General features: G+C 47.3%; 1 protein-coding gene across 1 annotated transcript; it reads left to right on the top strand.

Moving 5' to 3' along the window:
* Positions 1-4,114: 4,114 nt before the first annotated feature.
* FKBP1A (FKBP prolyl isomerase 1A) lies at positions 4,115-26,735 on the top strand. Its single transcript, XM_069496606.1, has 5 exons — positions 4,115-4,255; positions 4,338-4,385; positions 20,683-20,795; positions 23,571-23,735; positions 25,602-26,735. The coding sequence occupies exons 1-4, from the start codon at positions 4,219-4,221 to the stop codon at positions 23,697-23,699; spliced, it is 327 nt and encodes a 108-aa protein (XP_069352707.1). The 5' UTR covers positions 4,115-4,218; the 3' UTR covers positions 23,700-23,735; positions 25,602-26,735.
* Positions 26,736-27,802: the final 1,067 nt, after the last annotated feature.

Raw genomic sequence — 27,802 nt, 5'->3', positions numbered from 1 at the left:
GTGATGCTGGTGCTGAAGTGCAAGAACCTCCTCCGTCATTGCACACGCACCCAGAGCAACTGCTTCACCAGCAAGTGCAGCCTTGGGAGAGCAAGTGCTCTGTGAGTTTGGGGATCATATTACTCAAGAATCTTTTAGTTGCAAGTGGTAGAAAGTTCCATTCAAAGTGGCAAAAAGGAGAATTTGTTGGCTCACCCAATGCAAAGCTTAAAGATCACCTAGATTCAGACACTACTGAATCTACTATAATCAGGGCTCTCTTTTAATCGGAAACTGCACCCGCAAGAATCCGAGATTAACTCTGTACTATGGACTGGACAGTGTGTCTCCCCAAAACTCATATGTTGAAGCTCTAACCCACAGTGGGATGGTATTTGGAAATGGGGCCTTTGGGAGGTAATTAGGTTTAGATGAGGTCATGAGGGTGAGGCCCTTATGATGGGATTAGTGCCCTTATGAGAAGAGACACCAGAGAGCTTTCTCTCTCAACGTCCCTCTCTCTCTCTCTCTGTCAGCCTCTCTCTCTCTTTCTCTCTCAAACTCTCTCTCTTTCTCCTTCTCCTTCTCCCTCTTCCTCTCTCCCATGTGAGGACACAGCAAGAAGGCAGCTATCTGCAAGCCAAAAAGAGAGCCCTCACCAGAATCTGCCCATGCTGGCACCCTGATCTCAGACTTCTGGCCTCCAGAACTGTGAGAAAATAGATTTCTGTTGCTTATGTTTATAGTATCTTGTGATAGCAGCCCTAATGGACAAAGACATAGGCCCATCCCTAAATCAATCACTGTACCCATGGGGATGCACAGCTCCAGTTGGCCAGGCTTCTGTCACATGACCACTCCTGGAGCTGAGAGTGAAATTGGTTCCACTTGAATACTGTGGCCAAAGAGTGGAAGAGGAGTGCTTCCCCAAATGAAAAACAAAGTACTGTTACCAGAAAAGGCAAATATCACCCAATGTCCACCACAGAAATTTACAAGTTTTGACTAGGCATCTCTGTTCTACCTAGTTTCTCCCAAGCCTTCTGTTTTGTGTTGTACTAAACATAGCCCCAGTCGTGCCCTGATACAGCAATGCACCTCACCTCCCCATCCTGCTGCCCATTACACTTGGGAACTTCAGAGTTAGCTTCCTGCACTTACTTCCACCCACAAGCAAAAGAGCCAGTCCAGTCCTTTGTCCCATACCCAGGGGCCCTTCCACTCCATACACAGAGCTCTCCAGGGATGAAAGTTTCTATTCCTGGAGGTAGTGGGTTCCCTGTCAGTGAGGTTATTCAAGCAGAACCTGGGCAGTCCCCTGGAAGCTTGTTTAAGGAGATTCAAGCATTTAAGCAGAGGGGAGCCAAAGTCTATGGTTCCTCCAGCCTTCTAAGACTTCAGTAAGACTCAAATGTATCAACTCCATCTACTGGTGAATGCCTGAAATTTCACCATTACAGACTGTCCTTTAACCTGAGTTCTCAAAACCTTTAAAATAGAGGACTAAGGAAGCATCACATTATCTGACTTCAAATTACACTACAAGGCTATAGTAACCAAAACAGCATGGCACTGGTATAAAAATAGATCAGTGTAAACACAGATCAATGAAACAGAATATAGAACCCAGTCAAAATGGCTATTCTTAAAAATACAAAAAATAACATGTTGGCGAGGATATGGAGAAAAGGAAACTCTTATACACTGATGGTGAGAATGTAAATTAGTACAGCCCCTATGGAAAACAGTATCGAAATTTCTCAAACAACTAAAAACATAACTACCATTAAATTTAGCAATCTCACTCCTGGGTATCTACACATCAGGCTTAGGGTCCAATTCATCTCAGGTCTGTGCTGCTTGTCAACTCTGGCGGCTGAAACCATAGCTACATGCTTTCTCTCCTTTCACCAAAGCAGTGAAGAAGAGGTAGTGCAAACATGAGGTTCACGGAGAATCCCCACGGGAAGAGGTAAACAAAGTCTTATACCTGTGGATTGGGATGGCTGCTGTCTCAAAGGCAGGTCTGTGTTTTGAACAGACACCCGATCCAGAGCCATGAGAGAGATCATGGGATGAATCTGAGGCAAGCCCCTTCCTGCTGGGATTCAGGGAAAGCTGAATACAAGAAGTCTCTTGCCCCCTGGCTGTTCTCTTTCTCCATCATTTATCCTTTCTGCAGTCTGATTTTCTCTAGGTGGTGGGGGGCAGTGTCCTGACAACTCCCCTTTTAATTTTGTCTTTCAATACCCATTCTTCCCTACTATGGACATAGAACCCCTGATTTTTAGTTGGGCATAGGTCCACCCAGAATGAAGGCCGTATCTCCCAGCCCCCTATGCAGCCAAACGTAACCATATAACTAAGTTGTCATCAACGTGAAGTATGAGGGGAAGAGATGTGTGCAACCTCTCAGTCATGCCCTTAAAGGAAAGGTGATGTGCCCTCACATTTCTTCTTTCCCCCTTCCTACTGGCTGGCATGGAAACATCTTGGACAGCCATCTTGGACCATGCTCATGAGGGTAGAACTCCATGGAATGGAGAGGCACAAGTACAAGAAGCATGGGTCCCTGGACAGCCTGTGAAGTCCTACCTGCACTGAACCATCTGCCTCTGGACCGTTAAACGAGAGAGATAGCAAATTCTGTCTAATTTCAGCCACAGTCATTTTTGTTTCTATTACAGCCTGTATCCTACCTAATATAAAAATTGCCAAAGAAATTTTGTCACAAGCTCACCAAGGTTCTATGGAAGGGAACAAAGAGTGTTTTGGGGTCATGTTTAAAACAGTCCCGGAACACAGGCAGGGAGACAAGAGCCGGATTCATATCTGCCTCCCTACATCCTAGCCCGTGTCACAACATTCTCTTGGGTCACAGTGCCCCTCCATGTACCATTCCTTCTGCCTCCCTCTATCCCAACCCATATTTAGCTGGTCACTGCCTGCTGAACTTGGCTAAACCTAACACAGGGAAATATTTCACCACATTCCAGGCTAAGCCAGGCATCTCTATTATATGTCCCTCATAGCATGACACCATGTATCACTCCCTCATAGTACTTATAGATTTGAAACTTTACATTTATATGATTTATTTTTTTAGTGTAACAAAATTATTTGGTTGTCTCTCCCACACCAGACTGTAAGTTCTGTGAGGTCAGGGACTGAATGTCTCCGTCACTGCTGTATCCCTAGGGCCTAGCACAGTACATGGCATATAATAGATACTTGTTGAAGCCAAAATAAAATATAGAGGTGAATCTCTAAATTTAATGTTTTATTTTGGGAAGCAAGAATTGCAATTCAGAGCATACACACAGACAAGGTGGTCTTTGGTATGTCTGAAAAACAAAGAGGTTAGGAGTTTCATTAGAAAGAGAAATGTTAAGTATTATTTTGAAAGAAAACTCATTGGCACTAGTAAAGTTTTGGGAGGGCTGGCAAGCTCTGATTGGTGAGTGACAGGGGTAGGTAAAGCTAGTTTTAGGGTCATGGTGGGTCCTTCCAGAAGCTACTTGGTAAAACTGATCTTAGGGTTACAGCAGGCTGTTTTAGCAGCTGAGTTGGTGGAAAATTTAGTTCTGGGAATATGTACTATGTGCCCTGAGTGCTTAGTATGACAAGAATGACCCAATTCCAACCACCAACTTTCCCATGCTCAATAAGAATACATGTAAGCAAGCTACCGGCGAATGAATAAACTCAGACAAGAGAGGACAGGCTTCATGCGGGGCAGTGTAAATACTGACTCCTCCAATGAGGAAAAGCAGAGATCACAACTTTGAGCCATGTCGCTGAACATTAACATGGCACCACGTGTGCGCTGACTTCTCAAGACATTTTTCTACACAGGATGAGTAACACTGCTTAGAAGTGTGAACCTGATCGTAGTCACCGCGTCAGTAACTGGCGGACCCCCTATGGTTACTCCTATTTCTTTAAGGAGATGCTTGCCAGGTTGAGAGCACAGAGGAAGGCAGGGAAGAGGAAGCAGGACGGTTCGCAAACGCACCGGCATCCGGAAGCCTGGACTTCCGGACTTCCGGTCCTCCTGCCGGCGGCAGGCGCTTCCGGGACGTGCGCGCCGTGTGGGGCGCGCACGCAGGGCGGGGCGTGCGGGGGCGCGCGCGTGCGCAGGCGACGCGCGGAGGGACGAGGCAGAGCAGCGGAGCCGCCGTGAAGTCCCTGTCGGTCCACGCCGCCGGTCGCGCCGCCCGCCCAGTGTCCGCTGCCGCCATGGGAGTGCAGGTGGAGACCATCTCCCCAGGAGACGGTGAGTAGCGGCGCGGGCCGGCCCGCAGTGCCTCCGCCGCCGCGCGCATCCGCTCACTGTGCCCGTCTGTCTGTCTTCTCAGGGCGCACCTTCCCGAAGCGCGGCCAGACCTGCGTGGTGCACTACACCGGTGAGTCCCCGGGCGGGCCTGCGGGGTGGGGGGCCGGGCCGCGGTCCCCGGCCCGCGTGCGGCTGCGCCGCGGCCTGGGAGCCCGGGGCCTGGGGCGTGGCGGCGGCGAGGCCCGCGTGGCCCGAGGCTAAGGCCTGGGCGGTGGCTGCGCCCCGGAGGGGGCAGCCTTGGGCCTGCCGAACCCGGAGCTGTCTGAGCCGGCGGTAGTGAAAGTTGGCTGCGGGCTGGGCATTATCTAGCACGTCAAAAGCAATTCTGTGCCTTAGATGCTGCCATTATGCCCACTGCACAGAGGAGGAAACTGAGGCTTGGCGAGGCGAAGTCACTTGCCCAAGGTCACGCGCGCAGAAATGAGTAGACCCTTGGCCAGGGACCATTAGGCAGGATTTGTACATTTCTGTGCCGGGGTTGACACCCTACCCCCGCTTCCGGCCCTCCCTTCAGTGGAGATAAGAAGGGCGAGGTAATTCTGAGTCTGCAGAGCTGCCGCCGCTTCCTCCGGGGAACTCGGAATTCGTCCCTCTCCCGCGAATGTGGAAACCTCCCACTTCCTAAGTCATTGCTTTGGCTCTACCTGGCGTTGGAGGAAGTAGAGCTGCACTGTCCTTCTCCTTTTTTTTTTTTTTTTCTTTTTAGCCATTTACAAATCCAAGCCTCAGTGGCAGTGATGATGGCCCAGAGTGGCCGAAAGCTGCACGTGTAATTTAGTCCCCCAACCCTTCTAGCAGTAGAGATTTTTCTCATCCCCATTTTAGAGATGTGGAAACTGGAGGTTCATTGAGGGTGATACACAGTGATAATGGAAGCCAAAGGAAATTTTAGACCTCCCTCCCCGCAGCCAGAATTCAAACATCAGAGTCTTGTAAGCCTTGGGACGGTCCTTTATTCCTTGCTCTTACAAGGTCCTCCTGGGTTGTATGGTGGGATGGGGGCACTGAGTTGGTGGAGCCCCCATGGCTCCGCCAGCTCGGTCCCATGGGCTTTTAGCTCCAGGAGGAGGGGAGTGATTGGTGTAGCCATGGTTGTTGATATGAATAATTTCCCCCCCCTACTCCTTCCCCTTTCTCCCCCTTCACACCCTTTCCTCTGGTCGTCCTCCTCCTTCCTCTGTTTCTTCTTCTCCCTCCCACCCCCTTTCCTCCTCCTTTCCTCCTCCCCATCTCCCTCCCACTTCTCTCTTCCTCTCCCCCCCCCCCCCCCGCCCCTCCTCCCCTTCCTCCTGGCCCTCCTCCTGCTGGGTAGTAGGTTGTGGGCAGTTCTGACCAAGCTGCTTAGGGAGAAGCTCTACCCTTCTCTTTCCAGTTCATGGGGGGAGCCCTCTGTTGAGGACAGTGACTTTCAGTGGGGAGGGGGGAAAGGCAGCTAACATCTCCCTCCCATGCCCTTTTATTTCTCTGGCCCTGCTCTGTGGGCAGAAATGGGGGCAGGAGGTGGAAGAATTTAAGGACTAGAACCTTGTAAAGGCTGCCAAAATAGGAGATACTGAACCTAATCTTTGTAGGGAACAGTCTCATGTTTGTGAAAGAAGCTGGAAAGTGCTTTTGATGTTTTCAATAGCTGCCCTGGTAGGCCACAGTCAACACCTGAGCCCAGGAGGTCTAGTGAATGAAAGCGCATCAGTTTGGTCGTTTTTGATCAGTGTGATGAGAAGATTAACCATTGCCTTTTATTTATAGTGCTAGGGTGAGTGGGCAGTTTATTCAATTCCCACGGCCACCTGGGGCAGAGACTGGGACTTCAGAGGTGACGAGGTGCCTTTTGCTGCGTCCTCTCCGCACCCTGGTTTGAAAGTAGCCGCACTAGGACCCCAGGGTGCTTGGCTATATCTGTCTCGCTCCCATGTCTGCCCCTCATCCTTGGCTTGCCCGTGTTCTGGTGTGCCGACAGGACTGGACACCAGCATGTAGGCAGAGCCACACTTCACTGTGCCTCTTGGTGAAATGTCCCCACACAGTATGTCTGGAGCTTTTTCCTAAGAGAGCAGATGGTCGTGGGACCCAGAACACCATCAGGGTTCCCAGTGCCTCTTCAAGTCTGTGTTTTCCTTGCGGGTGGCACCCACCCACATGTTCCCAGCACAGCAGCAGGACCCTGGCATGCAGCAGGACAAAAGCTTTCTTTTTTATTTCATTTTGATAAGCCTTACAAAGACGCCTTAGTGAGAAGCCAGCCCTGTCTCATGCTCACAGAGTAGACTGTTCTCTGGCGGGCTGGCGGCTTTGTTCCGTGGGTCTTTGCCACCAGCCTCCAGGAAGAACCTGTTTGAGACCTGTGGGGGCGTGAGAGGAGTGGGTAGGCGCTGTGAGATCTCATCGGTAGCAGTTAAGGCTTTTAAGTCATTGGGAACAGAATCCATCTTGAGGGAACATGATCAGAAAGCAGGGTTATAAAGATCTGAGGGTCTTCAAAGGTAGAAGCCCACTCGGCCCCAAGAAGGGAAAAGAAGTTCTCTTGTTGCCCCTAGTTCTCATCTGTTTTTCTCTACCTTGCTGCTCTAGCAGTCTCCTGTTACAGGTGTGTGTGTTTCTGTTTCTCCCAGCAGGTAGGTGGTGGAAGTGCCCTGCATGCTCACCCCAGCCCCCTCCCCATGCTCAGCTTCTCTGTCTCCTTTTGAGTGTCTGGCTCAGATGGCTTGGCTGTGTGATTCTGATTATAGTTCCTGAGGAGGAGGAGATGATTAGAGTCAGGTGAACGCTGTTGATCCAGTCAGCTCTGGCCAGGTGTGCTCCACTGCCGATTTGGGAGCAGGTGCAAAGAAAGGGGCAGAAGTAAGGTGGCCAGAATCCCCTTTCAGCTGCCAGAGGTGTGCACAGCACAGACTGACCTTTACCACATGGATCTTGTAAATGCCACTAGTGGCTGCCAGTAGTTGCCTTGACGCCACTCTCAAGGCTCCCTCTGGTACCTTCCATGACCTTGTGACAGAGCACAGCATGAGCAGGGCCTCAAAAAAAAGGCCTGTGGTACCAGAAGGGAAAATGAAAAACTTTACTGGCACCAGCTCAGCATCTCCTAGCGTGACAGGCATTGAGGTGGGAGGGAGGAGCTGGAAAGGACCCGCCAGATGAGTGCCATGAGATGGAGTGGATTCTCACACCCCCGCCCCCACCTCCAGTAGCTTCGTCATCTTTACTGTTGAGCTTGTCTTGGCACACAGCTAGCTTTATGTCCCTTTTACTCACATCAGCAAGCCACATGCCTCCCTTTGTGAGAGCAACCCCAAGTGGATTGAAGGAATTCTTTTTATCTTCTTAAAAAAGTAGCTGGACCTTGTGTCCTTGGGATTGGGTTTAAGTCATCCGAAGCCTCCTGGCTTCTGACTGAGAAAAACCAGGAGTCCCTCAGTCTCCTCTCCTCAGGAGGTGTCTTGGAGGGAGTCCCTCAGTCTCCTCTCCTCAGGAGGTGTCTTGGAGGGCCGCTGAGGCTCCCATGGCAGGTGTGGCCACTTTGCTGCAGCCCCCCTCAAGCCTCGTGCTGTTCCTTAGCCCCCGTGCCCGCTCTCCGCTCTGCTTTATCCCACCTGCCCCAAATCATACTGTGTATGATTTGCTGTCTGGAGAAAGGCTCCTCCTCAGCAGAGGTACCTCAGATGGCTTTCCCTGACGTGTGCTGTCTCCAGGCTGTCTCCGGGCTGTGACTGTTCGGGCAGGGCTGCAACAGGACCCTTTCACTTCCTACAGCAGACGTTTATTGAGCAACAGCGGCAAGCCAGGCACTGGGGACATGGCCAATGAGGTAAACAGGGACCCGATCTGGTGGGCTTCGCTCATGGTGAGGAGACTAATAGCATGAGCGTGTGGCTCGCAGGCAGGAAGAGGCGCTGTGGAGAGATGAAAGCAGGGTGAGTGATGGGAAGGGGAGTTTGCTGCTTTGACTGAGGCAGATTAGAAAAGGCCTCTGGTGAAGTGACGGTTTAGCATTCACCCAGGAAGTTGCAGCGGAAGCTGTGTGGCTCTCTAGAGGAAGAGTATTCGAGGCAGAGGGAAGAGCTGGTGCCCGAGCCTGGGACCTGGAGCATGCTCTGTGTGTTAGCGGAACAACAAGGAGACCGACGTGGCTGGAGTGGATTTCGTGGCAGCATGTGGCAGGAGAGGAGCGGATGGGTAGACAGCCCGGTAGGTGGTTATCAGAACATTGGCTTTTTCTCTGAGTCAGGTGGGAGCCATTAGCTGACTTGGCTTTTAACAGGACCCCCGCCCTTCTGGCTACTGAGTGGACAGTGGGCTCCTGGGGGCAAGGGCAAAAACAGGACCCTGGTTGTATCCCGGGTATGTAGTGTGCCAGCCCAGACCGTGGGCAGAAGTGGTGCCCGGTGGACGGTGATCCCCAAAGAGGAAGTGGGTCCTTCGCCTCAGATCTTGCCTCTGCCATGTAACAGGCTGTGAGAGCTCGAGCAGATTGTCCCGTGTTTCCCGGCTTCCGTGCCCTCCGTAAGATGGGAGTAACCTGCTGTGAGGCAAATGCTTAATGAAACTACCCCAGTTGTCTCCACCGTGTTTCGTATTGCTTTTTTATAAAGCCACAGTTCCACTGAGCGTCACTCTTTGCAGTTAGATGTTAATGTCTGTAGTCTTCAACTGGGAAGAGTCCTCACACTTTTTTTGGTATCAGCGCTGCTTTCTCGAAGAGAGCAGGCGAGTTATCTTGCAAATGCTCCACATCTGTCTCATTGTTTTCTCATGGTATTGTTTAACTTGTTCCCCTGCCTTGATTTCCTGTAAACTAGACGTACTGGACGTGCAGTTTTAAATGTCTGAATAGGTTCTGGTTAAACATTTTAGTGTGACTGTTTCATCCTTGGCACACATGGGGGACATCACTAGTTAGGGTGCCAAATTTGATCTTTTTTGTAAAGGTACATTTTTCCCTTTGCAATCAGCAGTGGTCTGTGGAGTGCTTAGATGCTCCTCATCAGCCTTTCTGTGGTGGTATTTACACCAACTGATAATTCTCACCTGAAGACATTTTTCATTGGCATGGACAAAGTGGTGATTTATAAAATTCTTTCATTCCTTCTACATTTATTGGCTGCTATTCTTCTATAAGATAAGGTAAAGCTAATTCTTTCCCTTTAATGACCAATTTTTAAAAGGAGGAATCAGTGTTAACCAATGGGGTGTTGCCAGCCTCAGTGGTGGCAAGTGACTTTTCCCCCCTCTTTGTTTTTAGAATGCTATGGGCTCAAATTTTAGGGCCTTAAAATCAATGATACTCACTATTTTTTATACTAAATTTGGCGAGTAGGAGCCCCTTCAGGCTGGCTCCAGTACTTTTTTGACACGCTACCACTATTCCTTCATCTGTGTCGTGGTTTCACTGCTCTGGTCCTGGTATGCCACAGCCATCTCTCCAAAGAGCTCTGGTTCCTGTCAGCAGGTCTCCTAGACTTTTTAAAATCAGCTTTATCAAATATAATACACATACCATAAAATTTACCCATAGACTTTTTAACTTGACCATTTTTAGTTGTTAAAACTTATTTTTATGAAGTATTAATGGGTTTATTGTATCTGTGAACTGGGAACCAATTGTCTGCCTTGGAATTTTCTCTAAAAATATTGTCACCTGCTGTTTCCCATAGAAAAGGCCAGGATTATCATGAATAACAGACATGTTCTCCCTTTGGTGCTTACAGTGGTTTATTTATTTTTATTTCTATTTTTCCTTCGCGAGGTGCTTATGTTACTGAAGAGCTTAACCAAGTCCCTGCATTCCTTTCCCTGGTTCCCTTCAATTTTGACGAGGTAAATTCTAGCAATGCAAAAAGTGGGAGAAGGAGAGCGGGGAGGGGAGTGCGGCAATTACCAGTTACAAGATCCTGCTGTCTCTTCTCTCCTTTCGTTTACTGTGCTTCTCCCAGGAGCTCAGGCCACCTGGCCTGCATCCTCGAATACACCAAGCCTTCCCTCACATGAAGGTCTGTGCCCCTCTGCTTAGGTACCACCATATTGCCCCCCTTCCCTACCACATGGCAGGCTCTTTCCTAGTCCTTGTAGCACAGCTTAAATGACATCCCCTCCGTGGGTTTCCCCCGACCCTTGGCTAAAGTGGTTCTTCACACACGCCTCTAATTCCCCAACGAGGTGCCCATCCATTTGCTTCTTGTGTTACAGCAAGTGTTACAGCGGGGGGTCCCGAGGACAAACCGAGTGGCACACAGTCTGGCACACGGAGAGTCAGAGAATCAAAGTTTATTCACCGGCAGGCTCAGAGGGGTCTCGCCACCAAATTCTGAGCCCCGTCTACCCGATTTTTCCCACTTTTATTAAGTTGGGGTGGTCCAAGGGGTGGGGTCTCAGGTGGCTAACGAGCCAGGTAATAGGTTAGTTGATGTGTCAGGTAATAGGTTAGTATTATGTTGATGCAGGTCTTCCGTGAGGGGTGGGGGTCTCAGGTGGCTGATGCACCAAGTAATAGATGGGGGGGTTTCCTTATCACTTAGCCCTCGTCACAGTCAGACCATGTATGGTTACCTCTACGCTTTCTCCAACAGACCGCAGGCTCCAGGAGGCTAAAACCATACACTAGTGGTGGTCTCCAGGGTGTCCCCTTCAGTGCTTGGCATAGAGTAGGTATTCAGTGACTGTTTGAGTGACCATTGTTAAATGGTATTTCCTCCTCCCCATTCTCACGTGACATAGCGTGGTAGTCCTCTTATTTATGCTGTGATTAAAATGGAAGATGGACATGGACACATGGGCGTGCATTCTGGTCTGTGCTCCTTTCACTGTTGCTGGGATCCTGTGTGTTCTTCCTATCATGGGCCCTGCCTTTGAAAAAGACACGGTCGTGGAATCTAAAGGGATTTAGCCAAGGTTAGAAATATTTCCGTACTACATGTGGGAAATGCGCTTACACTGAGTTTATGATATAGGGAAAATGATGAGGGGAGGGCTAGTTCCCTCTTGGTAGGCACTAGACTTCTGATTACACTGCTCAGAGGGGTTCTCAGAGCCCCAATTCAGGAAGGTTGCACTGGGATGCAGCCATAGAGGCCCAGAAATGCGATAAACATGTAAGCTTTCGATTAATTGCTTTACTTACCTAAGTGTAGAATCTCTTTTCACCCATCATGTTTGGGACAAGTGGGTAGTTGATATGTTAATCATAAAAGTGACACAGCTTCCTTAAACATTTCAAACTCAGACATAAATTATTTGCTAAAGGGCTGTGTCTTTTTCTTTGAGTACAGCTCTGCTGGTGGAGTTTCCCATCATAGTTCTTACAAAAACTAATTTTGACTTTTTTTAAAGTGGAGCAAGGACTGTTGTGAGACCATTTAAATACTAAACCTTTCCAGATTTTTAAGATTTCTTTCTCCAAGTGTACAGTGTCTTACCTTCATACAATTATTCCCTGGCAATACTTCAGTGACTGCCTTTGAGTCTTTCTAAGCGGTCACCTAAGACCACTCTCTGTGTTCACACTCATCTTATTAATTTACATGCTATTTAATTATCTGTATACTGTAAGGACAGCTGCCATAAATGGGTTTGGGGACAAACACAGCTGACCACCTCTCTTGATAAGCATAAAATTCATATAGGAACAAAGGAGTGAGGCTGAGCTAGAGACAGGCATGAGGGAGCTTTCTTCAGCATGCTGAGTTTGCTGGCTCTGGGTTTTACAAGAGTCTCTGGCAAGGCAGTTAAGCAAAAGGTGGTTAAGAGAACTTCTGTATCTAAAAAGCAGAAGAGGGAAGGGAAACCTGGGCCATAAACTCATCTGGGAATGTTCTAAGTGCCTTGAAATGCAAATCTGCAGGAAAACATTGGCTCCCAGTCCCTTCATCCATTCAACCATTGTACTTTTTGTACTTAAGAAACTCACCTGTGTGTTAAAAAGTAGAAATCCTTTCTCCCTCTCTCAACTGTAAAATGGCAAGAACATCATTTTGTTTTGAAGTTCTAGGGCCTAGGATATTCTCTTATTTTGTCATGGTTTGATTTGTTTAGGCTTTTTTTTTTTTCAGTCTTAAAACTTTCCATATTTTAGTCCCTCTAAAATGCTGCCTATGAAAACCACCCGCAAAGATTCATGTGCAACTGCAAACTACATTGTGAGTCATGAGCTTTCACTCCCAAGTGCTCAAGCCGTAAGTCTTTTAAGAGGCCTTCTTTAGTCCTCTTTCCTTACCCAGGAGAAGGTATATGGGGGACTCTGCCTTCCACAAAGCTGAGTGCACCGGAAGTGACTCCGTTTCTGTTGGGTTATTAGTGAAATAATAACCTAGTGGTCTCTGTGAATCTCTAAGCCCTGGTCTTGGGTCTTAACCACTGCTCTGGCTTAGGCGATGCACCAGGAACACACTCCGGCGGTACTGTCTGTCCAGCAGCTGCTGGCCGAGTCTCCCTCTGCAGATTTCTTCTGAACAAGAACACTCTCAGATAAGCAGCAGGAAAGGGCAGGCTGCGGTGGGGGAGACAGACTTGAGACTCTTTCTCACACCCCTCTTGTTTTTTTTTAAACCCTCCTGCTCCCCCTCCAAGGATTTCAGTTTGGGAGGAGACCCAGGCAAAAGTGACATCAACAGCCTCTACATGCAGTCATAGCTTTCGGTCCATGGTCTTGTGCTTTTAACTGGAGACCTCCAAATTGTCACCTTTTTCTCACTGATTAGTAACTTAAAGGTGCTGAAAGTAAAGACTACCATTCTGAGATTACCCCTCAGACTGTTGTTTCCATATAGGGAAGAAGGTCTAACTGTGAAAGCCTCATGCTTGTTCTTCTGGTTCTTAAAAATCACACAAGTAAAGCAAATCCAAGAGTGCTCATGAGCGCCAGCACCTTGAGTGCCAAGGGTTGAGCTGAATGCCACCAGGACACGGAACTCAGGCCAGAACTGTGAGCTCGGGCTGCATTCAGTCAGGAGAGCCAAGACTTGCTACTTGAAATCAAGAATACAGAGCTATTCCAGGCAGTTTCTTGGGCACGAGGTACAGATTTGTGTATGGTCAGAAATGAAATTGGTCAGTTCTGCAAATAGAAGGCAATGTTGGTGATGCCTAATTCTGAGTGACCTTCAGAGCTTAAAGACTGTCAGAACTGTGACCTCAGTTGCCTTCTGTCAGCAGGGCATGCTTTCTCTAGGAAATTACGGCAGTAACTTGGCAGGTGGTTTCGCTGTTCAAGGGTTCCAGCTCTTGGCACAGTGATCACCAGAGTTAAAATCGGAGCAACTGCTGAGACTTGACTTGCTGCCTGCTTTACCTGCTCCTTCTCCAAACAGAGGAAGCACTTTTCATTCATTGCCAGGGTGAGTGTAGGAGCTAAACATATGCAGGATTTCAGTAAATGCCACTGCCTACATTTTTAAAAAATTTTTTATAGATTTAGGGGGTACAAGTGCAGTTTTGTTACATGGATATATTGCATAGTGGTGAAATCTAGGCGTTTAGTGTATCTATCATCCAAATACTGTACATTGTACCCAATAGGTAACTTTTCATCCCTCCTACCCTCCCACCTTTTGGAGTCTCTGATGTCTGTTATTGCACTCTGTATGTCTGTGTATACCCATTGTTAAGTTCCCACTCGTAAGTGAGAACGTGCGATATTGTTTTTCCATTCCTGAGATTCTTCACTTAGGATTATGGCGCACTGCTGCCTCGAACTCCTGGGCTCAGTCCTCTCACCTCAGCCTCCTGAGTAGCTGGGACTACATGCGCAGGTAGAGACGGGGTCTCACAATGTTGCCCAGGCTGGTCTCAAACTCCTGGTCTTAATCAGTCCTCCCACCTCAGCCTCCCAAAGTGCTGTGGTTACAGGCGTGAGCCACCGCACTCAGCCTCAGATATACTTATTTACCCATTTACCGGGTTGATGGATGTTTGGGTTGGTATGTAGTCAGTCTTTTTGGTTTTACTCATTCCAATTAGTAGTAATAGACATATCTCCTAGTGGTTTTAATTTCCATTGTTACAATGACTAAGAATGTTGAGCATCTTTTCCTGTGTGTACTTGCCATCCATATCTTTTTCAGTGAAATGTCTGTTCCAATCTTTTGCCCTTTTTTTATTGGTTTTTTTTTTCTTATTGAGTTTTAATAGTTCATTATATGTTCTGGATATAAGTCCTTTATCAGATATATGCTTTATAAAATTTTCTCCCACTGTTTGGCTTGTCTTTTCATTCTCTTAACAGTGCTTTTTAAAGTAGAGACATTTTTAATTTTGACAAAGTTCAATTTATTTTTTTATGGTTAGTATTTTTTGACTTCATATTGAAGAAATCTTTGCTTACCCCAGGGTCACAAAGATTTCTTTCCTCTGTTTTCTTCTAGAAGTTTGATAGGTTTAGCATTTACAGTTAGGTCTAGGATCCATTTTAAGTTGATGTTTGATAATGATGTGACGTGTGGATCCAAGTTTTTACTTTTTTATGTGTGGCTGTCCAGTTGTTCCAGCCCATAGTATTTTTCATCTTATACATTGTAGTTTTCATCTCTGAAAGTTTTGAGTTCTACTGTCTGTCTCTACTAATTCTAACATATTTGTGTCGATGCTGGGTTGTTTTCAATGATTGATAAGTCTCCTCATTGTGGGTCATGTTTTTCTTCCTCTTTCCATGCCTGGTAATCTTTCGTTGCCAGACATTGTGAATTTTATCTTTTATAAATTCCTATATGCCTATAAATCTTCTTGAGCTTTGTGCTGAGAATCATTTAAGTGACTTGGAAACGGTATGATCCTTGTGGGTCTTGCTTTTGTGATTCGTTAGGTAGGTGTGGAGCAATGCTCAATTTAGGACTGATTATTTCCTGCTACAGAGGCAAGATCTTCCTGAGTATTCTCCCTAGTACCTTGTGAACCATGAGCTTCTTCTCCTGTCTGACTAGTGGGAACAGGCACTAATCCAGCCCTGGGTGAGCACTGGTCACGGTTACTCTAAACATTTTGTATGATTCTTTTCCTGGCCTTGAATAGTTTCCTCAAACACGTGCACTGATAAGTACTCTACTAAATACTCGAGGAGGACCCTTTGCAAATCTCTGGGGAATCTCCCCCTACACAGCTCTCTCCTGCCTGGTACTCTGTCCTCTGGACTCTACCTTCCTTGAGGTCCATTCCAGTTCCCTCTCCCTGGAAACTCACAAGGATGTAAGCTGGAGCAATTGTAGGGCTCATCTTGTTTCCCATGTCTTGGGGATTGTTGTCCTTCATTACAGATGCCTAGTGTCTTAAAAACCATTGTTTTAGCTATTTTGTCTGGGGGTTTTTTGGTGTTTTCTGGGTTGTAAGGTTTGGTTGGTTGGTTGCGGTTGTTTCAGGAACAAATCTGATCCCTGTCTTCATCTTAGCCAAAAATGAAAGTCTTCACTACCCGTTTTGACATCACAGATTCTCTTACGTTCTGCATTCAACATTAACCAGCATAATTCCCACTCCAGAAAATGAGCACACTCATTCCTGCTTAGCAGACACTGCTTCCCTTCTTCCGTCATCTCCCCCAACTGACAACTACAGCCATAGATAAGGGGGTCTGTTCCTTCCTACTCAGGAAGCCCTTCTTCTAGCATCTCCTTGTCCTACAGCTTGTGCGAGTTGTGTGATACCTGCTTAGTCACGTGCCACCCTGCTCATCTCTGGGGATTATTGTTTAGCTTTTGGACTTAGATTATGGGAAATTCTCTCAGGCCTAAGGAACCCTACCACCACCACCCTACCCTTCCCTGTGAAGGTTTCTCCTTCTGAGGAAGTAGATGAGATTGACAGAGGGTGACTGTGGTCTGAAGTTCGAGAGCAGGGCTCCTGTCCCTTTTCTTGGGATAGGAGATCATCCAAAATAGCATAGGAAAATAAGGATCCCAAAGGAAAGACCCTGCTTAAAAAGCTCCTTTGCTGAGAAATCCTGCTTCCTGGCTTTTATGGTTTCTTGAGCTGATAGGCAGAGGCTTTGCCCCCTCAGTGTCCCAGATAGGCTTAAGAGAGCTGGGGTTAGACAGACGTCCTCACAGACCCACCATTGCACTGAAGAGCATCTGCATCTCCAGGCTGGCTCAGCAGCAGGTAGATGCTGTGTTCTACCTCGTGTTCCTGGCCTGGTACCAGTCAGATAATTGAAGCATCTCACCTCAGGCAAAGCAGTATTGATGCATGTAATATCTGGAGGTTGCTTGGCATTGTTTTTGATCTGGAATAAAAAGAAAGTATAGGGAGTCTGTCTCAGTTACCCTGTGGTTTTTCATAGCAATCTAAATATGATTTTGCCCAGATCAGGGCCATGTTCAGATTGCCAAGAAATAGGATAATTGTTTTACAGGTATACTGTATGTTTTAAACTATGGATTATAACCCATTAGGGTATCATGAGATAAACTGAGTAGGTTACAATCAGCAATTTCTTTTTCTTTTCTTTTTTTTTTTTTTTTAGAGACAAGGTCTTGCTTTGTCACCCAGGCTAGAGTACAATGGCACGATCATAGCTTACTGTAACCTCAAACCCCTGGGCTCAAACTGTCTTCCTGCCTTAGTCTCTGAAGTAGCTATGACTACAGGTGTATACCACTATACTCAGATGATTTTTGAAAAAATGTTTTTTGTAGAGATGATATATCACTGTGTAGCCCATGATGGTCTAGAGCTCCTGGCCTTGAGCAAGCCTCCCAAAACATCAGGATTACAGGTGTGAACCACCATGCCCGGCCAGCATTCTTTTTAAGCATGAGAAGTATATTCCATGTAGTAACTATTACATAAAAATTTTGTTTATGTACAAAATGCAGATGTGTGTACTGGGTCCGGACATAAAACACTGGTCTGGTTGTTACAGATCAGTGATAGCTCTCTGTGGTCTTGGCGGTGGCTGAGTTTCATTTCTCCGTTGCTCCTTTCATGGCAGCACCACACTGGGGTGTGCTAACCAAATGCCAAACAAAGGTTTACCTCTTGCCAGTTAGGTTGTATTCAGCTGCAAGTAACTGAAAACCCAACTTAAGGCAAAGTAGACTTTTTGAAAAATTTAGACGTTATTATTTTTAGAGCAGTTTTAGATTCTCAGCAAAATTGAGAGGAAGGTACCAAGATTTCTCATAATGTCCCCTGGTCCGCACACGTGCGTAGCCTCCCTCATTATCAATATCCCCCACTAGAATGGTGTATTTGTTGAAAGTGATGAACCTACACTGACACATCACAATCACCCAGTGTCCGTAGTTTACCTTAGGGTTCACTCTTGGTGCCGTACATCTGTGGGTTTGGACAAATGTATGACGGCATGTGTCCACCATTACAGTATCATAAAGAGTATTTTCACTGTCCTAAAATTTCCCTGTGTTCCATCTATTCATCCTGCCCTCTGCCCCTAACTCCTGGAAACCACCGATCTGCTTACTGTCTTCATGATTTTGTCTTCAGAGCACACTTTTAACCTCAGAACTTAAGTCTTGAGGGAGGTGGTTTGGGGCTGGTTCAGAGCACTGGAATGACTGCCGTCTGGTACTCCTGACCTTCTCATAGGCACAGGGTGATTGCCATGGCTCCAGACATCACATCCTCACAAGATAGTATTCAGCAGGAAGGGAGGGCAGACGCTTTCTTCCTGAGTGCTTTTTTCTTTTTACTAGTGAGGCAGGACTTTCCTGGCAGACACCAATAGACTTCACAGCAGGTGAAGTAGTGCCGAAAAGATGTAGGTTTTAGTGCCCAAACTGACCCATGTGCCCACCCTGCACCAACCCTGACATAGGGGAAAGGCTTAGATTGATTCTAGTTCTTCTGCTGGGCCAGCCTGTTGTTGCTCCTGGAAAGCTGATGTTTAATTAGAAAGGAGGGTGAGTGCTGGTTCTGGATGGTGCCACAGCCTTAGTTCCGGGTGGGCCTGTGGGCATGTTTTTCTCTGTAGGTTTTGTCCAGCCACCCTTCGCAGACACGGCTCAGGCCAGGGACCACCCTCCCATCCTTGGCCCTTCCTAGAGTGCTTGTTCACCGTGGCTGCTCGGGAAGCCCTGGGCCCCCAACTTTAGGTCTACTCAAAAGAGTGCAGACCAGGAAGAGGCTATTTCTGGTTTCAGTCTCCTTCGTGGTTCCCAGTCCCCACTGCACTAAGTAAAAATAAAGCCTTTTCTAGCCAGGCCCTACCACTCAATGGCTCTGACCTTGGGTGGATTACTGGGCTTTGGAGTTGGTTTCCTTATTTCTGCTACGAGCATTCTCAACAAGGGTGAATGGAAAGGCTCCCTGCTTGGCCACAGAAAGGATTCTGAGATCATTGCTGTTTATTGCCTATTCTGACTCTTAACTCTGAGTTCGGTTGGGTTGGGCTCATTGTACGAAGTAGACCTTGAAATGGGCCACAGGCAGTGTGTCCAGTGCGGTACTCTGGAGCCTGGAGACCTGTGGCTCCCGGTTACTCATTTATAGAAAGCTGTTCAAGCCCTGCCACTTGTCATTTCTTTTATGGGGTGGTGCTTGTGTTTTGGTAAAGGAGTAAGCTGAATGTGTACCCTGACTCACCAGTTCTGGGGTGCCAGTTCCTGCTTCTGAGCTGACTTGGAGCAGGGGTGGGTCCCCACCGTCCTGTCTCCCTCTTAGTCCTTGGCTCCAGGCAGTGTCAGTGCCCATTCTGCCCCAGGACATCCGTCTCCCCCCCTGCTCTGGAGGGGAGCAACACCCACCCTATCCCCCACCCCCATTTCCTATTTTGCTAAGTCCACATAGTCTGGTGGCTGTGATAACGCTTTCAATTCATCTCTGCTTCCCCTTCCTACTTACAAGTGTTGACGTCGTCTTTTAGGTTGGGATATTGTTGGTATTTCCCTTTTTTCCTAAACACATACACATGCATATTTACAACAGAATTGTATGTTTTGATGGGTCTTCTGAGTGATGCTTAGAACCATGGTGGGTGTCCACCCTTGTCTCCAATAAAATCAGTTTTCAGTCAACTATAAGTCAACAACTGGCTGTCTCCTTCCAGTCTGGGATCCTAGTTTGAGAGTTTTCAGGAACTCGGTGTCAGCTATCACAATTGACTGGCACCAGCTTCCAGAAAAACCAATGCTGATGGTGTTTTTTGAAAAGGAAGTTGCAGGTGTCTGTCACAGATGTGTGTTTCTCTTTTCTCGTGGCACTTACCCTCTGAGATCTCCATCTCTGGAGTTCCCCTTTTACTGGAAGGGGTCACTGTGGCTTATCTGGCTTCTAGGAAACTGATATATTAGAATGAGCCATGGTATTTGGATTTATAGTCTAGCCGTACTATTTCGGCAAGTTATTTCACTTCTCTTTGCCTCAATTTCTTCGTCTATGAGACAGGGACAGTGCTGTGGAGAGGATTGGATGAGTTTGTGTGCCGGTCCCTGACTCAGAGTGGAAGCACTGCCAACAGCGAGGGTCCCTAGCAGTCGCTGGGTGTACTGAATGAGTTCTCTGGGGGCAGCCATCAGCCCTGCTCCTTACCATTCCTGTTCTCCTCAGCCATCTCTGTTAGAAAGAGTTAACTGTGCAAAAATGAGCTGCAGAGGGCTGGGGCACCACTGGATAAAATAAGTGGGGTGAATGCTGCACAAGTTCTGTCTTTTCTCTAGTTCAGCCCAGGTCAGTTTTTACTTTTCCCAGAAAGATTAGGATATGACAACTTGAGAGCCGATCTGCAAGGGCCCAAGTCTGTGTCCGGTTTCTGTGTTGTACAAGACAGTCAGCACCGGAACGCTGGTGCAAACTTGCCCTACAGCTTCCCCTTACCACAGCCCGCAGTGCCAAGCGGGTTCTTTCCTGTGGGTGACACCCAGTCACCCAGAGCAGCAACGTGCGTGGCTCATGTTCAGTGACCCACAGAGGGGATCATGGGGTGGCAAATGGAGGAGGGGGATTTCCTCTGAACAGTGGAAGAGAAGTGTCTCAACACACTGTATGTAAAATGTGATGAGGGAATTGGGGAAGGAATATTGCTTCTTGCACTGCTCTTTCAGTTGCCCTGTGAGACCATAGGTATCCTTATTGGGGAGGAAGTGCGCAGGGTGCTGGGAAGTCATGGCAGGAGGGAGTTTATACGCCACATCTCCAGAACAAGGTAGACTGCCGCCCACCTCTGGTAGGCGAGGTCCTTCTGTGGTCCGCTTAACTGCTTGGAGTCAGGGAGGAACATCCACCAGCTTGGGCTGGAGGGACTGCCCCACTCCTTAGAGGCCCTGTGAGGAGATAGGAAACCCTGTAGGCACTGCGGTTCCTTCCTGGCCTCCAACACCCTGCCTGCCCCGTTAACACTGGTGTCTGTGGTGGGTACTCCGCTGCTGGCTTCTGACTTGCCTCGTGTCATTACTCCTTGTTGCTCATGTTTCAACTGCCCTTTTTTACAGGGATGCTTGAAGATGGAAAGAAATTTGATTCCTCCCGGGACAGAAACAAGCCCTTTAAGTTTATGCTAGGCAAGCAGGAGGTGATCCGAGGCTGGGAAGAAGGGGTTGCCCAGGTATGCTCTCAGTTGTTTTGTTTCCTGATATCTGCCTTTTAAATTATTTTATAGGTAGCACATTCCTATGGCTCAAAGATCAAAAAAAGGTGTAAGTGAAAAGTCTTCCTCTCCTCCCACCCCCATCTGCCCAGTAGCCCCACAAGTAACTCCGGTTATGAATGATTGTGAATGTATCGTAGAGTTTAAGCACATACAGAAACATACTTCACACACACATATTGTTGGGTACTTTTAATCTATCTTCACACTTCCCATACTAGTACTTAAAAGAGGAGAAAGCTTTCTTGCCGCTGCTTAGTATTCCTTTAGGAGAATGTGCTGTAATTTATCTGACCAGTGCCCGATTGGTGGCCATTTCCAGTATTTTGCTATTACAAACAGTGCTGCAGTCAGTGACTGTCTTACGTGGACGCTGTTACATGTGCGTTCATGGTGCCGGGGGACATTCTCCAAAGTGGGGTGAGTGGCTCAGAGGCTATATGGACTGTATTTGACAGATCTTGCCAAGTTGCCGTCTATAGGGATTGTACTCTTTGAGCTGCCACCAGCAGGCCATGAAGGGGCTGCCTCCTTCCAGCCCAGCAGCCCAATGTGTTGTTAAACTTTTGGCTTTGGGACAGTATGAGTGAAAAATGATATCTCAGTGTAGTTTTCATTTATGCTTGTCTTATTATTTACCGTGTTGTGTCAGACCACTTCTGAGAGATCCTACTGGTGGAGAAAGTCATTTTGTTTGTCTTGAGTCTGTTTCCTCACCTCTTCCTTCCCCATTTTTGGAAACAGCTTTGTTCTGCCAACTCTACAAAAATTCCCAGATGATAGGGGACCCAGGGTTGCCAAATTTCAGTTGGATTCTGTTCTTCCATCAAGCCCAGGAATTTTTTTCTTGGCTCTAACCAGGTAAAGGGATGTTTACAGTGGCCTGAGACCCAGGGGGCCTGTATAATTAGGCTCTGCAAGATAGGTAATTGGTCTCTTTCCCTCTCACCAAGGAGAACTGGAAATTTGACCAAGAAGAAAAGACTGATCTGTCTCACTCTTTTCCAGAATACACATTGCTCCAGTTCTGTAAAATATCACTGATTTATTTCCAAATAAATGGCTTAACTTTCAGAAACTTTAAGCCTTCCCACTCCCAGGTATCTGGGTTTCTGTTCCTGCAGGGCAGGGTTGCAGTGTGAGGAAGAGGATCTTTGTGGTTTACTTCCCTTGGGAAGCCTTGCTAACTCTACCTTTTTGCCTCTGTCTTCCCAGTCTGGCCGGCTCTGGGTCTGTAGCCCATCCTGCATCTCCTGGGCCAGCCATTGTCCATACCAGTGACTGGTCGAGCATTGGGACAATAGCCTTATTGTATGGTCTAAGTGCTGTAGCTGCCATGGAGATAGTATTATCCCCTTCTTCACATCCCAGGCTTGGCAAGGCCTGACAGTACTGGGGAGATGCCCAACTCCTCCTTGAACCAGTGCTTTGGGGTCCGTCACAGTCCTATCACTTGTAAGGTTTGACACCTACGTAGAACATCTTCTAAACTCTCCTCCACAGGATATTTTTTAGCAAGTGAGCTAAGCAGAAAGAAAGGGGGTTGTCTTGTGCCCCTTTTCCTTTCATTGTGTTGTTTTGGTTTTACATATTTATCCTGCCACAAGTACTATTTTGACAGCTTCTTTTTTCATCTAACAATTTATCTTGGACATCTTTTCATGTGAGTACATTTAAAGTCACTATATTCTTTCTAATGAGTAATCCATGTTGTAGATATGCCTATGAAACCACTCCTTGTGATGGACATTTGGCAGAATATTCTAAAAGTAGAATTGCTGAGTCAAAGGGTATGACTGTTGTTTATTAGATAAAGCCTTACGCTTTTACCTGTCCTTACCACTGTGGTCCAGCATGTCCCAGATGCTGAGAGCAGCTGTGGAAAGCGAGGATTCTGAGCCGAGTCGGACACTTAGCACCTCCTGCCACTTCCCCTGTAGTCAGAGAACCAGGAATGCACACGTGGAGATTAAAAATAGAGATAGGTAAAAGAATGGAATACAGCAGAGAACGTGCTCACTGTTCAGAACATAGATATTTACACTTATTTGTGTATTTGATTAGAAACTGAAAAAATACACACAAGTATATTTTTTAAAGGGAAAATTTATCCTCACTATCCACGCTGTTCTCATAGCCAAACGCGGGTATTATTGGTGTCCTTCCAAAGATGTCTTCTATTTATACAGTGGGTACAAACATATAAATATTTTCACAAGTGGAAGCATACTGCACATGCTGTTGTACCTCCAGAAAATCATATTCTTGAAGTTTTCCTATATAAGAGTATAAATATAGAAAGTATAGAAAAATAGACTACCCCAAATGTTACTTTCCGTGTATATTTTCTGTTATAGCAAAGTTTCAGTCAGGAAGAGCATAGGTGTCATTTAACAGATCCTCTGAGTGACAGACCACTGGAGGACTCATTGGTGACGCTGCCGGAGCAGTACTTGCCAAGCGTCGGTCATTAAGACCTGGGTAGAAAGGCTGAGGGCCTGACCCATTGGGAGTCAAGGGAGGTTTTTAACCACACTGGGCCCCTCGGAGTGAGGTGCAGGGATCATGGAGACTTGCCTACACCCCTCTAGGTCCTGCCCGGGCAGCTGCAAAGTCGCTGGGATGTCTTAGCAGCATCCTGGCCAAGGAATACCCAGGTAAACGGCTCCGCTTCTTATAAAGACACTTTGGGGGGGTGTTCAGCTAAGTCGTTTTTCCTTTTTCTTTAAACAGATGAGTGTGGGTCAGAGAGCCAAACTGACTATATCTCCAGACTACGCGTATGGCGCTACTGGGCACCCAGGCATCATCCCACCACATGCTACTCTCATCTTTGACGTGGAGCTTCTGAAACTTGAATGACAAGAATGGCCTCCTCCCTCAGCTCCCTGTTCTTGGGTAAGGAAACCTGATGCTGAAGAGCCGGAACGACCTCCGTTCCCCGGCGTTCGATGGGTAGCAGAGAACAGAAAGTGCTGCAGGGCCCCTTTCCCCCTGTATTCCTCCTGTGCTGGGTAGCCTGTCAGTGATGGTCGCCCTAAGGAAGGGGGGCATGTGCACGCTCTCGCACTCACCGGGATGGGAGCTGTTGAAATGAGGTGTTTATGTCCAGCTCATAAACTAAAACTGAGTTGGGACTACAGAAGCATAGGCCCAATTTTTAGTGCCCACATTTTAGTTCTTTAGAAATAAGACAAATTTGCAAAATGACTTGGCTCTACCCTGTGTTTCTAGAAGCTAGTAAGAAAAACATCCTCGCTTGTGCCGCTCTCTCATCCATGCCGTTTGTGGTCAGTGCCTGTTAGATGATAGGAGGGAGGTGTTACCGCCTTGTCCTCCTGCCTCGGGCAGTAAGCCCAGGGCACTTCGCTGGAGGAAGCAGAGTGATGACGCCAAGGGTGCTTAGGAGGTGTAAGGGATGCTGTTAGATCACACAGTCCTCGGAAGGGACCTTAGGGACCCGGAGTCAGCCTTACTGTGCAACACATGAGGAAACTGAGGGCCAGTGAGAAGGACCTCACTCCGGGTCACATCCAGGCAGTGGCAAACTAGGACCAGAGTCCATTTCCCCTCTTCTACCCTCATTTCTTAGGAGACCAAACTCAGCATCCTAATGGCACATAGCTTTTCATGTGGGTGTTGGAATCACTAAACACGTGAATGCGGTCATCTCCTTTCCAGTTGGCCCCAGACCTTTACACTCACTCCCTTCCTGCCACAGGGTGGGTGGGAACACTTGTGTTTGAAACTGCAACAAATGGCTGCCAGCCATGTGTGCTGGCCGTCAGAGCTACTTGTAACCTTGTCCTGTCATGGACTTCTTTAAGTGGAGGGGCTTTTTTATTTTTAGCTATCTTCTCCCTCAGTGGCTTGAGCCACACATACCTAGGTAGTGCAGGCCTGCTCAGGTTTGATGACTCTGGCTTCTTCGCTTGTCGTTCCTACTGGGAGGAATTACTGACACTTCGCAGAGCCTCTGTCTGCCCCCAGGTCCACGTGTGGTCCACACTCCCTTTCCTGTCCTTTGAGAGCTGAGTCATTTGAACATAGATGTACTTGAGGGATCCTTGAGCAAGCTTTCTGTAAACCTGGTGGGGTAGAGGGAGGGTAAGGAAGGGAGAGAGGGATGGAGGGCTACAGGTCACCCTGCCTGGCCCTCCCCACCCCCTGCCAAAGAGCATCTCAGAGCTTCCTGCAAGGGCAAAACAAACCCAGAAAGTTGTAAGTTTAGTGAATGAACAAATACTGGAGACATTTTCCAAGTTGAATACTAATTTAGGGCTGTAGCTCTCTGTCTGGACTCTACATGAGAGTCACCAGGGAAGTTTTTAAGAATCTCCTGATGCCCAGGCCACACCCTAAATTAATAATCACAATCATGGGGAACAGGACCCGGGCATTAAGATTTTTTTTTAAAGCTGCCAGGTGATTCCTATATGTAGCCAAGTTGGAGACCCAGCAATAATAGGGAACTGTATTGTCAGCCTGGGTGGACAGCCCTCCTGCTGTCCTCAGCAAGGTAAACTTAACTTTAGGTTAAAAACAAACAGGGAAAAAAAAACAGATCAATTTAAGCAGGAAGAAGCTTGCTTACCTGGGCACCCAGCCCAACCCATCTGGTTCTCTCCAGCTGGAACTGGCTTGGTCTCAGTAAGACCTCTCAGCTGTTGGGAAGGGACTTGGCATGGCAGGTGGCATTGTGGCTGTCCCCCACTGCATACAAAGAACAGAGTTATTGGAACTCACAGATTTTGTCCTCAACAGATCGGCCATGGAGGGATCTGGCGCCTCCGGACGTGTGCACACGAATCCATACGGAGCTTTTCCTGGTGTTCCACTACACTCTGTATAAACATCCACCCCGACTGAATGTGTTCTGTCACTCAGCTTTGCTTCCGACACCTCCATTGCCCCTTCCCCTTTCTCCTTGTATGTGTGTTTACCTAAACTATATGCCATAAACCTCAAGTTACTCATTTTATTTTGTTTTCATTTTGGGGTGAAGATTCAGTTTCAGTCTTTTGGACCTAGGTTTCCAATTAAGTATATGGTCAAGTATTAACAGCACAAGTTATGGGTTAACTTTAGAATAGGAATTGGTGTTTTTCTTTTTTTTTTGTGGGGGGGGTTTGCAAGAATCTATTTTATTTTATTTTTTGGATGAAATTTTTATCTATTATATATTAAACATTCTTGCTGCTGCGCTGCAAAGCCATAGCAGATTTGAGGCGCTGTTGAGGGCTGAATTATTCTCCAAGTTGAGAGATGTCCTTGGGTTAAATTAAAAGCCCTACCCAAAACTGAAGTGGGGAGGGGGAGAGCCTTTGCCTCCCCCAGCCCCACCTCACCCGTCCCCTTAAACCCTCTGCCTTTTGAAAGCAGGTCATTTTCACTGCGACGTTGGACACTACAGGTATCTGTCCCTGGGCCAGCAGGGACCTCTGAAGCCTTCTTCGTGGCCTGATTTAGTTTTTTTTTTTTTTTTTCCATCCTGTCGTTTTTCTAATGGACTTTCAGGAATTTTGTAATCTCATAACTTTCCAAGCTCCACCACTTCCTAAAATTTAAGAACTTTAATTGAAAGTTTAAATTGAAGGTGCTGTTTGTAGACTTAACACCCAATGAAAGCCCAGCCATCATGACAAATCCTTGAATGTTCTCTTAAGAAAATGATGCTGGTCATCGCAGCTTCAGCATCTCCTGTTTTTTGATGCTTGGCTCCCTCTGCTGATCTCGAAGTTTCCTGACTTTCCTCCCGCAGCTCCTTCTCACCCCTTTGCTGTCCTGTGTAGTGATTTGGTGAGAGAAATTGTTGCTGCCCCTTCCTCCCCCCCAGCACCACATATGAGTTTCAAGTTTTATTATTGCAATAAAAGTGCTTTATGCTGGCTTTTCTCAGCTCCGTGTCAGGGTGGTTATTCCAAGCGTCTCCCCTGCTACTTGGCGCGGGGGGTGGCGGTGGGGATGTAGCGTGCGAGGTTGTGTCTTGGCAGAACTGCCGCAATCAACATCCTCGCTGGCCACTCTGGGATGGGGGGTGGGAGACAGGGAAGCGAGGAGCATAAGAGGCTGTAGGTTTGCATCAGAGGGACTGCCCCGAGGTCAGGCTGGGACAGTCAGGGAGCACCCCCTCCCCCGTCCTCAGATGTTCATTAAATGCGTGTTCTGGGTAGAGCCCTGTGCTGGTTTCTTGAATTCCAAAGAAGATACAACCCACTCTCAAGAGTGAGTCATAGTCCACCTGGAGATGTGCTACGAGCAAACTGATGAAAAATTACAAGGGGAAGATTATTTCCACAAAAATTCTTGCATAAAAATCATCAAAGTAAAAAAATTGTTACAGTGAACACCTGCACACTCACCACCTAGATTCTGTCATAAACATGTGACTGTACCTACTCACCATGTATCTGTCCACTCCTCCATCAATCCATCGTTTGTCACATTTCAGAGCAAATGGCAGACATCACTACAGTTCCCCCAATGCATATTAACTAGAACTAGAGTGCAGTATTTCTTTGCACTTTTGTTCCCCTATCAAGATACAGAAAATCACCATCATGCTAGAAAATTTCATTATACCCTTTCCTAGTCGATCCCTCCCACCTAGAGTCAACAGTTATTTTCCTACCATAGAGCTGCCTGTTGTAGGTTAATTTACATGGAACCCTACAGTGTGTCCTTTGGCACTCAGCAGTTGGTGGTGTGCCTTCACTTAGGTGCGTAGGGAAGCTATTCTCACTGAACTTGAAGTTCAGAGAAATCCTCTGGATTGGGAGTGGGGGGCACTCAAAAGAGGCCTACATCCTAACCCCGGGACCTGTGAAAGTGTCACCTTCTGTGGCAAAAGGGACTTGGCAGATTTGATTAAGGACTCTTGAGATGGTGAGATTATCTTGGTTTGCCTGGGTGGATCCACACAAGAGTCAGGAGCTGTGAGGATGGAAAGAGATTGAAGGATGCTG

This window comes from Eulemur rufifrons, chromosome 20 (assembly GCF_041146395.1).
Source record: "Eulemur rufifrons isolate Redbay chromosome 20, OSU_ERuf_1, whole genome shotgun sequence".
NCBI classification, from domain to species: domain Eukaryota; kingdom Metazoa; phylum Chordata; class Mammalia; order Primates; family Lemuridae; genus Eulemur; species Eulemur rufifrons.
This window is presented reverse-complemented; position numbering and strand designations above follow the sequence as displayed.